The 12975-nt window shown below is 35.7% G+C and overlaps 1 protein-coding gene across 15 annotated transcripts in view; it reads left to right on the top strand.

Annotated features, from left to right (window-relative positions):
- Positions 1–12975, top strand: part of ptprt (protein tyrosine phosphatase receptor type T) — a 207313-nt gene that overhangs the window by 131766 nt on the left and 62572 nt on the right. For 9 of the 15 annotated variants that reach the window (XM_043242190.1, XM_043242191.1, XM_043242177.1 and 6 more), the window contains exons 13-15: positions 5389–5425; positions 7441–7497; positions 12803–12938. In XM_043242190.1, coding sequence (XP_043098125.1) covers positions 5389–5425; positions 7441–7497; positions 12803–12938 — 230 coding nt within the window. The remainder of the gene's footprint in view (positions 1–5388; positions 5426–7440; positions 7498–12802; positions 12939–12975) is intronic. The other 6 variants (XM_043242188.1, XM_043242187.1, XM_043242189.1 and 3 more) reach the window with 2 other exon arrangements.

The raw sequence follows: 12975 nt of genomic DNA, 5'->3' as shown, positions 1-12975 counted from the left end.
GGAGTGGTTTTAAAGCACCTCACACTTCTTTCACACGTTTTTTGAGAATCTCTTGCCGTTTCTTTCTTCATTTGCACCTAACTCTGCAGTCAGCTGTCATGCCTTTCTTTGTTCTTTATGAAAAACAGAGCGCTCCGTATGAATGAAAACACTATAGACAGCACAAGCAGCTTGTGTCGTAGTTTTTTTTGTTTTGTTTTTTAGAATCTTTCGCCTAAATCTCCTGTTAATACTTCACCAGAATAGAGGTGTTACTCTTGAAAGCAACGTCTCCTGAAATAGTAGCACCGATGTCTCAAATACCTCCAGACAACTGGCTGATGCCACTTTTCCTTTTGTCGTTTTTTTTACCGCACGTTTCTTTTGTGCATTTTCCACAGAGCCTTTTTCCTCCCGAGCCCCTAATGTGTAGATGATTGCCTCGGGAGGTTGTTGTAATCATTCATACCTGCGTTCATAATACATATAATTATAAGCATCTATTTCACAATCTGTTTAAAACCCTGTAGAAACTGGGTAAACGCAGTTAAAATTTTGAGAGTTTTGTTCATCTCCTAGGAAATAATGCTTTTGATCAGCTTGTTTGTGTGACATGCAAAAGCTGATTATGACAAATAAATACGAGTTTCATCATGAATCTGTGAACCTGGGCCACCAGTCGCTAGGGTATATTTGTAGCAATAGCCAGAAATACACTGTATGGTCCAAAATTACCCCCCCCAAAAAAATTATGCCAAAAATCATTAGGAGGTTAGGTAAAGATCTTGTTCCATGAAGATATTTTGTACATTTCCTACCATAACTATAATAAGCTTATTTTGATTGGTAATATGCATTTCTAAGAAATTTGGACAACTTTAAAGGTGTTTTTCTGAGTATTTTAATTTTTTTGCACCCTCAGATTCCAGATGTTCAAATGGTTGTATTTCAGCCAAATATTGTCCGATCCTAACAAATCATACATCAATAGAAAGCTTATTTATTCCATACAGCTTTCGGATGATGTGTAAATATTGAAAAATTGACACACGACTGGTTTTGTGGTCCAGAATCACTTATGTTTATTTGTTCATTCTAGAGGCCCAAACTTTGCAGAAATCAATGTGCTCGTACAAACCGACCTAGTTAATACTTTGATATGTGTTCCTAGGTTAAAGCTTTTGTCATCAGCAAAATTTGCTGCAGGCTCGTGAAGATAACTGCCGTAATGGCTAACTAATCCATAACATGCTTCAGATTTGAGTGAGTGACCAACTAGAAACCGTATTGACTGTAAATCTGCTGTCATATGGATTAACTCTAGCAGGCATATCAAAAAGCTGAACTCTGACATGAAATCCATATCCTTTAACTTCCTGGCTAACCATTAGGCATTTGTCATAAGAGTCCCGTGTTCTTTTTAAACACATCAATGAAAACCTGTCACTCAAGTTTAGTAAATTGCAGTCGGTTGGACTTATTAGCTTATTTTTGCTTTCCATTTCTTTCTTTTGGTTTGTTTTGGAACATCCTAACCAGCATAGCAAACATAGCCTCATAACACCTCGACAACGAGCCACGTCACTGTAATATTATTGCACAGACTTTTTTTTTTTTTTTTCCAGTATTCATATGCAGTCTGCTAAGGATCAGAATAACTAACTTTGATGTTTAGATGAAGACTCTTTCCTAGTTTTTTCCTGAGCAGCAAAGATTTCTTCTTTTTCATACCTTTGTCTCCATCTTTCTCCGTCTTCCTCTCTCTGTCATTATGCGGTCATCGCAAAAAGCCTTTGACAGTCTGTCAGTGAATTACTGGAGGGGCAGACAGTATAGCTCAGCTGTCACTTCCTGTAGGGATGTTTCCCATCAGCCGAGACCCCCTCCTATTATTCCATTCCCCAAGTCCCAGCGCTCCGACTGCACTCAGAAACAAAGTACCAGCCCTCAGCTCCATCCTCTAACCCTTTTCTCTAACAAAAAGCACTGGAGGTGTACCATAGAGTAATCGGAAAATCCTGGTAGCACTTAGATTAGGGAACACTTACAAGTAAAATAGTCAACAATAAAAACAAGAAATTAAAAAATAAATAAATAAAAGGCTACACCAAGGCTACCGTTATTTGATCAGGAATACTATAACAGTAATTATTACTATAACAGTATTATTTTTGTTGTAATATTATTTGTTAATAATTTAATATTTTTGTGAAAACAATTCTGTGGTTCTGTGAAAATTCTAAATAATAATAATTTAAAAACGTATATTAATAATGCATGATTTATTTATTTTATTTGTATTTTTTTTAAGTATTGCTTACCTTAAACTTTTAAACATTAGTGTACCTTCTGATAACATCATTGTACCATTGTACCACCATAGTACGTTTTTCATAAGCGATGTCTTACTATGGTACCTAAGAACCTTATTCATATTTCATATATTTACTTAATATTTTAAGGTACTTCTAGAACAGTATGGCCACCAAAAAAAAAAAAAAAGTTTATTAAAATAGTAGTTTTTAATTAGTAGCCTCTTTTTAACCCCCTCCCTGTTTCTGTAGCTTGTATGCCTCCCTTCATTCATCTGCATGGAAAGTCTGCATAAAACGAACAATATTATTTTCACCCACTTTTACAGTGGCCAGCAGTGTTTGACCCTGCATGTCCGATAGCAGTCTGTGACAGACAGATGGTCTGCTCACATATGGACCCCTCTCTGCCTCGCTGTGTCAATCCACCCCCTGCTTCAATGCCACAATCAGATGGGACAAACCGTCAGTGACAGCGAGGTCACATGTTAGTGGCTGCCCTTTTCCACTGCATTGACGGTTAATTTTTCAGTGTCAAGAGTGTCGAGGGCGTTGTTGTGTTTGCGTTCATCAGCATTGGATGAATTTGAGCGACTCGTATGGGTTTTGATTGCCGTGAACCAAATTGATATGTGCAATGAAGTGTTGCCAAGTGGATTTTTAATATTTCTGAAGAGTGCTGCTGATAAAGGCATAGTGAGATATAAAATAAATGCTAGGGGAGCGACTGCCTTTATTGCTTCTTCAAATGCATTGTCTGATTGATTTATTAGTGGTGTTTGCTAATAAGAGCTTCATTACTGCCGTTAGGGTCAGTCATTTAATAAAACCTCTAGCCATCCCACATGCAAATAATACCTCGAATTATCCATCTTGTTGAGTAGAGGTGTGCTTTTGCTTCTCTAAGGGTAACGCTTTATTTTGATAGTCCACTTTAGACATTCTTTTAACATTTTGAACTTTTCAACTATGCGTCAACTAGCAGTCATTAGAGTATTAGTAGGTTTGCTTAATATCTTGTTTTGATGGATCCGCAACATACCATGAGAAAACGTATTCTACTAACCCTAAACCTAACAGTCTACACTGAGAGTTAGACAAGTTGTTACACATTAATGAGAATTAGTTGACATGCAGTTACAAAGTATCAAGTTAGTAGAATGTCTAAAATGCACTAACAATATAAAGTGAAACCTGACTTCCACAATTTTCCACCTGCCGGAGGACGCATCCCATAGTTGCTCGGGTCATATCTAGGAGTCAGAATATCATAGACTCCATACTTTAGACTTTTGACTTGGGTCTGTGCCAAACCACCAAGCAATCACCCAGAATACAGTTATAAAGTTATTGTGCTTACTGGCTATATCAACTTTTATTCTAACTTTCTAATAAAAAAAAAAAAACATGTATTTATCATGTTAACATTTTTTTTGTCTGTGTTGTCACGTCTCTGGGTAGCAACATTCTGAACTTGTAAAGAATCAGTTGGCAGATTAATTTGAATGATTTATGCAGCATACAGCAAAGTGGTGTTGAGTGGTGCTAAAATAAAGCAAAAAAAAGAAGAGGGAACAGTGTTTTTTAGAACATTTGTAGGGTTTATTTAGTTCTAGGCTGTCGTTCAGCAGATGATTTTATCTAATGCAACTTGTAGTGCACTTGTTAGGGTAGAAGCGCACTCTGGGACTGTGCACATACCCAGGTGTGGATGCGAGTGCAACTTAAAGAGATATTCCACCCAAAAATGAAAATTCTGTTATGGTTTTCTCACTGTCATGTTGTTCCAAAGTCATAAGACTTCTGAGAGCTTCCTGTACCTCCACTGAAAGTCCAGGTGTTGCAAAACGAATCCAAATGATCCAAATCTGAAGAGATATTATTGCTGTGATGAACAGGTTTAATTTAGGCTTTTATTTTGAATCTAAACATTGATCGACACATAAATAGAGAGCACATTTGAAGTTTCTGTTTACCACACGTGATGCCTCTATGTGTGTGTCTATATATGAATAAACACATAAAATAAATCAGTTTATCATATGAAGCAAATGTCGTACAAGACTTGGACAAAACTGTGTGATTCTTGAGGATTTTTATGAAACCTTTTAGGATTTCCTATGTTTTCTAATCTGGACTTTCTATGGACTGAAGGAAGCCTCTCAGGTTGTATTTAGATTTGAATAAATAATTAAAGGATTTTTATCTTTCCATTCTTGCATTGCTTTGTTGTTTTTAACAGTTTAATATTTTCCACGACTACCATGACTGAAGTAGTTAAACAGTAAAAATAGCGCAGAAGACATAAATCTTTGCTATACTGAGATTGAACCATGCACTTCTGACACTGTTTTCAAATGTATAATACAGCTGTTATAAAATATAACCTAAAAGAAACGTTGCTATTAGCAAAACCTTTCAAGGCCTGTGATGTGCAGACATTACATGCCTGCTGAGATGAGGCACGCAAGGACAGCAGATCTAATCAAAACAAGCGACTGTTGTAAACCCGCTCACAGAAACACATGGTAGCATCTGGCTTCCTGTCTCAGAGCTCTTAACTTCCATGCAGACTTCACACCCAAATCTGCCGACTAATTAACACCTGTCACACCACACGTGCCATTCGGAGGATGCAAGTGAGATTTTTATCATCATAACTGGCATTCCAAAGGCAGCCATGAATGCTTTTGAATAGAATAGAAAAGAATATTAAATTATTATTGTTTATACAACATGACTACATTGGGTTTTAAAGGACCAAATCAGACCATTTTTTATTCAGGTCAAGTTTTATTACCTTAAATGCTTTCATTTAGCTTAGCTGCAGTGATTTTACCTGCACAGGTAAACTGAACTATATTGTTAGGTCTGTCTGTTTTGGCCTTAGCATTGCATTTGGGAATCATTCACTATCATTGGAAATGTTGTTATATAATTAACTGTTTCTTAATGTCATGCACCTCATGATGAAAAGAACCCGCACTTCATTGTGTTGCAATTACTGAGATCACTGTAGCTTGACAAAAACAATGTTCCTCAATACAGTGCCATTTTGACGTTTAATTAAAACACAAACTTTCCTCTCCTCTTCCAGGAAACCAAAATCAACTGTGTGCGACTAGCTACCAAAGGTATGAGAATTGTTTCACTTATTTTTTTTAGCTTGTATGAATGAAGCATTTTATTATTGATTACTATTGATTTATTCATTATTTATTTGCCTGTTCCTTTGTATATTCAGATGAGACTTGCTTTGAAAAAATTTTTTGTCCAATTTAAGCCCCCTGTAGCCCAACACAGTCAATCAAATTTCATGAAATTATGTTTTGGTTGAAATTAAGCAGATGTAATATTAGAAATGTTATTTCCTCTGTACTCTTAATAGATCTTTGATTTTATAGTGGAATAGTGGAACCCATTGCTAAACATGATGAGGTACAAACAAAAAAAAAAAAAAAAAAGGACGAAGCCTTTTAAGTTGCACATTCAGACAAACTCAGTTGCATCAGACTGAGATTAGTGATCCTGGTTTCATTGAAAAATCTGAAATCCCATTTTATTTTACCTGCATGATTATCTGCCTCTGGCCAACAATTCTGTTCAGTTTCTTTTGCTCCATTTCATTTCCCCTTCTCTCCGTAAAAAGACCCTTTTACATAATCACTTCCAGGAACAGAACAATCACAAGAGACTTTCTATTATTTAATGGACATCGCAGATAAAGAGACACTATAGCCATGCAGTGCTACAGACTCATCATATTTTTTTCCCTTCCCCATTCTTTCTTTTCCAGTTTTCTTTCTTTTTGGCTTTTTCTCCATCTTATTCAATAAGCTTGCTTCTGCACACACCTGTTTGTTTGTTTGTTTTGCTGAACTCATTTTATTTTGCTCCATGTCAGGCTTTTTTTCTTTTCTTTTGGTCATGGCCTGTTTTCCTTTCATATCCCAGATAGATCCGTCCTGAGTTGGGTTCTTATTATGATTGTAAAAACCAATTACTTTTGTGTTTCTGCTTTAGAAACACATGCTTTACACTTTGTGATGCCTTGGATGCAGACATTTGAGAGTTTCAACCTTCCCTTGTATTTTTAATGTTGGTGTTTTTAATAGCTTTTAGATTACGGGGTGAATTCACTAAACGCTTTTTGTGATTTTTTTGCACATGGTATTCACTCACCACCTGCAAACTAGTTTAATGAGAATGTTATAGTGCTGCACTATATTTAATTGCCATTCATTTGAATGCAAACATGTCTTTTCTCAATTTGCACTAGACTGCTTTAAGGTCATGCCTTGTTCATAAAACCCAGCTCTATGTGCTGAAATACTGTTGAGATATATTTTTTAGTGATCAAACAGTGCAGTTTATGTATTTGAAATAGGTGATTCAAGGAATAGTTCACCCAAAAATGAAAATTTACCTGTCATCCGTGATACAGATGCTCTCTTTGTTGGTTTGTTGGTATAAATTTGGAGATATGTAGCATTCCAGTAATCATCAATGGATACTCTACAGTGTCCAAAAATCTGAAAAAAGTGTGTTTACACTTCAAGCAAATTCTCATTTTTGGTTGAACTATTTCTTTTAGGTGTTTTGATTGAGGAGGTAGAAAATGCAGTGTGATTAGTACAGGTACCTAATTTGCATAATTGTTTAATAAATCAGTTGATAAAACAATGCAAATGCATATAAATGACGACAGACACAATTCAGGCTTAGTGCATTCCCCCCGTATTTATATATATATATATATATATATATATATATATATATATATATATATATATATATATATATATATATATATATATATATATATATTCAATTGAAGACTCAGAATAGAACAGTTTTTCAAAGCAACATAAGGCCTCAACTTGTAAAATTTTTGCATTAATATGAAAAATTTCTATTTATAAAATTTATGCTTTGTCAGTTCCACTAGATGATCCTGGAGTAATATTATTTTCCCGTGTGAAATAGCCTACCTGTTGTATCCTACACATTTCAGTTTCCTTTCCAGCCAAGTGTTACTCGCTCAAAGGAAGCTCAGATGATTGAGTTGAAAGCATAATTCTTTAGACTATTTTTTCTTTCCTTCTTTTCTCTCATGCATGCCGGCCTGGAACGTAAAACCTTGTGTTAGTGGTAATAGGTAGGGGACAAAATACCACGCCCTACATACTTGTCATTCCCAGTGAAGGTGAATATTATACCATAGTCAAACTTTTCTTTCTTCTTTGTTCTTTCCACCCATCCACATTTCTTCAGCTGTTGTTTCCTTCCCTATTTTTTTTAAATTCAGTCTTCTTTTTTTTAAATCTTGTTCCTTTATTCTGCTTCCCTCCATAATGCATTTTTTGCATGTCTGGTTCACTAAAAAGTCTAGCTGGTTCTCATTGACTCCATTGACACTATTGTAATTTGGGACCCCGAGAATGTACAGTGCCGCCCACATGTCTTAAATGATCATATTATTATTAATATTTCATGTTTAAAAACTACAGATATCCCCTCTCTATGATAGTTTTGCTCATGACCTTGTTATGCTCTGAAAAATGGAATCCATAATTAATATCAGTTGTTCTCTTGTACAGAAAATTGCCTACTTAAAAATTACACAATCTTGCTTTAAATTATCTGTTGTTAATTGTGGGGGAAAATCTGTATGTATTTATGTATACATGCGGTCCTACTTTATATTAGGTGGCCTTAACTACTATGTACTTACATTTAAATGTACATCGTTTGACACAATGCACTTATTTTGTGCATACACATTTTTACATTGCACTTATATATAACTTATTTGACCCATCACTTACACCTTAACCTACCCTTACCACCAAACCTGGCCCTAACCTTAACCGTATCACAGCTCAGTTGCAGAAAAAAGTGTTTTGCAATACAATACCATAACAAGTGCATTATTACTAGTTATTAACAAGTAGGTGCTTGGTAGTTAAGGCCACCTAGAATTTTGCTCTATAACCTTTATGTTGTTCTGGAGTGAAATAATTCAATTTTTGTTTCACCCAGACCATAACTCAATTACTTGTTTACTTGTTGATATGCATAAAAATGTTTTAAAGTAGAGCTTAATAGGTTTCTGAGCAAAATGTGAACGCCAAATATATGCAACATATATTACCCGCAACACTCCACCCCTTACATGTGCAAGTGACCGCTTCACCTAACATGACCCCAGTCATACACTCTGACCCTGCCAGCCTAACCTGTGTGTGTGTGTGTGTGTGTGTGTGTGTGTGTGTGCGTGCATGTGAGTGTGTTTGCCAGCATGTGTATGTTTGTGTGTATTCTAGATATGTATTCCTGTGAATATATGCAATGTGTGTGGAATAATTAAGAGTACTTAATTGTGTTTAATTATAATGGGAAGAATACTTCATTGTTATATTTGTTTATCGTATGCTCGTATTATCAATTGATATACTTGTTTATTCTAAGTTCATAATTTCCTTAATTAATTCCGAATATTCATGTGGTATATTGAAGGACTTTGCTGTTCTAATCAGATCAAGCTCTAATGCAAACACACACACACTCACACACACACACACTCACACGCACACACAGGTGTCAGCTCTTTAGTTCCAGTGCAGTAAGGTCCGCGCTTCTCCATTTCACTCTACAACCATATACAATGTGTTCAATTGCCCTGACTGAAATTACAAATTGCTTGCACTAAAATATCTCACATTTCTAAAGGCTCTTGCTGGATATCTACTTTGCACAGGAGATAGCTGACTTTTAGCCAGCTGGTGAACCGATACAATGTCTAATCACCCGAATTATGCAGATTAAAGCTGTCGTCACTTAAATTTTAAATACACATTTTGACATGCAGTTATAAGGATCATAATTTGAACATAGTTGAATTAGCATGTACTGTGGCCCCAGAAAGTATTTGACACTCGAAACTTAAATATGCATGAAAGCCATGTATAGTGGGGATTATTATAAAGAAAGACACTTTTTTGGGCTAGTAATATTCACTATGCAGTTACGTTTACTGCATTATCCCAACGGCTCCAATAACAAGTGAAAGAAGAAACTAAAGACATCATGCATTATGCATGTACACTTTGAGCTCGAAATCAATTGTCGATTGTTTCTCAATGCTCCCATTTGGAGTTGAAAAAATGCTTAAGACCAACAATGCTTAAATATAACCCCAAATACACTTGCGAATTAGAAACAAAAGGATTTTGAAGTAAATGCATTTGAAATCCACCCATTAACCTTTGTATTTGCTGAAGGGGGATGCTTTTTTTTAAATCATGTTTATATGGCTGCCTGGTCTTAATCCCAGTCCATTTGAGATTATAATCCTGTTAGATGCATCCAACAACGCATCTGTAATCCTGTCAGATGCAGAACAATGGCAATAGAGATGTCAAAAGCGATATGCACCCCCATAAACCTTTGCATAATCCCTCGGCCTACAGACCTGCTTTAAATAAAGTTATACAAAAGTACCGTTTCACACGCTAACAGAACCACACAGAGTATCACAAAATGCCAGCAATTAAAATGGCAAAACTCACCCACTCCAACGCCCCCCCATATATGATAGGGATTAAATTTTAATATGATGGGCTTTGATAATAATTCCTCTTTGATACTTAATTTTACCCCCTCAAAATAAAAGGATTTGCATACTCGCATATTTTGTTGGGCATACAAGCAGTGCTCGTGGGTGAAGGGAAATGTACAGTGCTTCTGTAATCAAGAGCAGATTGTTTTTCTGTATTTTACATAAAATTTTATGGTAAACAAAAAATATCAGAGATCTTAAAAGAGCACTGACCCATGATTGCTAAGATCCTTATGATTCATATGAGCGGGAGAGTCATTAGAACCAATATTATTCTCAAAATTATATACTTAGACTCACCATTTTATTAGATTGTGGGTGGTACTTATGAAATTAACTGGTGTAAAAACAATATTTAAAGCTGCAATTTGCTTCAAAGAACCTTTCAGTGAACATTCTTAAAATAATCATTTTTATTAGTCTAAAGTACATTTTTAAAAAAATCTAAAGAATCATTTTTAAAATGTAAACAAAGAAAGTGCGTTCATGCCATAGAAGAACCTTTTTTCGGTTCTTCAAAGAATCTTTCAGTGAAGTATAACCAAATAATTCCAAATAATTAATTATGAATTTTAATGTTTTTTATGGAACAGTAGAAGCCAGTGGAGAACCTTTTATTTGTGAGTTCTTCAAATAGTAGTAGAAGGGAGACATTTTCTTTACAGAGGGCTTTTAATTAAAAACAGGTAAAACTGGTCATTTTTGTACCAGTAAATTTTAACATACTAAAAATTAATCTGGTCATGTCTTAGATGGTCATGTCTTAGCTCTATGAGAAGTGTTTTTGTGTTCTAGAGAGTCAGTAAAATGAGTCAATTGGTTGGTCAAGATTAATATTGTGTTGTCATGAAGAGTGCTGTCTTGGAGGATGATATCAGAAAATAGGCTGAAAGAACCCTTTTATGGAATAAGTGTGTGTATGTGAGTGTGTTTGTGTGTGTGAATCATGAACTGTTGAACCCAATCAGATCAGAGCAGGCTGGTGGACGTGGAGTTCAGTTACTACGTTGATAGAGTCAAAGGAGAACACATAGTCCATCCACATAGAACATCCATAGCGCTCCCTTCACTTTCTGACAGCTTTAGATGGAGCCAAAATGCGTTTCGCTGGAAAACACTCCAAAGACTAGCAAGGTTAGCAGAGATTGTCTCAGTGTTCTTTTTAAAGGTCAAAAGAAACTAAAGTTGTGAATGATTTCAAAAGTCCAGTCTCTGATGTCTTTAAGCTTAGATCGCAAACCCATAGCAAATGAATAGCTTCTGATCACTGACATCGTTGGAAATCACTGTTCAGCACATATACAAAGTATCTTTGGTCCCACTTTATATTAAGTGGTTATGTACTTTGTACTTATTTTTTGATGTAAGTACAATGTACTTATTGTGATTATATTGTATTGCTGGATGCGGTAAGGTTAGGGACAGGTTTGGTGGTATGGGTAGGTTTAAGGGCAGGTTAAGGTGTAAGTTATGGGTCAACAGTGTAATTACAGGTGTAATTACATGCAGGTTTTTTTATGAATACGATGTAAAAACACAATGTGCACAATAAGTGCATTGTACTAAATGATTCATTTAAATATAAGTACATAGTAGTTAAGGCCTATATAAAGTGGGGACCGTTCAACTTTATGGTGTGTATGTATATTTACATTTTTGAACTGAAAAACAGACTTAGGTTTAGCTCTTAAATGTACAGTTCCAGAAATGTCTGTATGTTTAACGTCGAATGCTTTCTCTTGCTTAAAAGAACTGTACGGTTTGAGGAAAATAAATAAATCAAATTATTGAGCGTACATGAAAGCAAACCGCCCACATAGAGAGATCAATGCGTTAATATGCAACAGATTGTTAAAGATGTCACACTGGCAGGTTAAAACATTCTCTTAAAGGCGAAGCGGAGGTAAATATAACATAATTGTTCAATCATTGGATTACATGCTTTCCTAAGGTTTGTGTATCTGTGCGTTTATTATGCAACTATTTATTTATATCTATATGTTTTTGAAGGCAATCCACTTTCACATCCAATTGATGTAGATCATTATATGGCGAAATATGTTTCATTTAGCTCAGACTTTGAAAATAAACTGCAAAGATGATTATGATCTTTTCAACAGTGAAATACGACAACAACAAACAGCTGATGTTCTTTCATAGAAATAATGGCAATTTCACAGTAGAATTACATGCCTGATGAAGGTAGATGAGCCGTTTGGTGTGGAGCCACGCTAATCTGAACAGTATTTTCCAAAAGTCATGCATGGTCGTACAGATTTTATACAGATATTACAATAACAATTTATTGTCAACAAAACGTCCCGCAAGATGCCGTGCATGCAAGTATGCACCACAAAGACACACATACATCTGCATGAATCTCTGCCTTCATCCTCTTTTTGTTTCTTGTATCCATATTTCATGCCTGCATTCCTTGCGTTGAATTGTCTTTTGGGTTTTTTTTTTGCATTCTCTAACCCAGAATCCAAAGGCCCTAAAGTGTTTCATTTCACCACAGCGATCCAGTATTTGAAAAGCTCCTTAAGGTCTTTTTTTTTTTGTCTGTTGCCTGTTAATTAATACCATTCAATAAACGATTCCCCTCTGCCATAAACCCGCCACACAGTAATGATCAGTGTCACTTGTGCATTTGTTTTGTCTGAATTTAAATGCATTTTATTCATTTGATTTTGAATGCGTGTGTGTCTTCCATTTTCTGTGTTTGGACCGGTTGTATGAAAGCGTGTGAACGTGAGATGCGCTCGTTTGTGTTTTCATTTGATTCTTGCGTTTCTTTGGTTTGTGTGTGTCACCGTAGAGCCTTTCTCGACAGCTCTTGTCTTAGTTAAAGGCCCTCTCTCTTTTTTGTGATGTACTTGTTGCTTTAAAGGTGCATCTACCCAGAATTCCAATGACATAGAGCCTGAAAAACAGGTGGACAGCACTGTAAAGATGGCAGGCGTCATTGCGGGAATCCTCATGTTCGTCATCATTCTGCTGGGCGTTCTCCTCACCTTCAAACGCAGGTACTGCTTACAAAAACACACATACACACACTTAGTC

The sequence above is a fragment of the Puntigrus tetrazona genome, chromosome 6 (assembly GCF_018831695.1).
Source record: "Puntigrus tetrazona isolate hp1 chromosome 6, ASM1883169v1, whole genome shotgun sequence".
NCBI lineage: Eukaryota > Metazoa > Chordata > Actinopteri > Cypriniformes > Cyprinidae > Puntigrus > Puntigrus tetrazona.
Note: the sequence above shows the minus strand (reverse complement) of the source record. Positions and strands in the feature narration are given on the sequence as shown.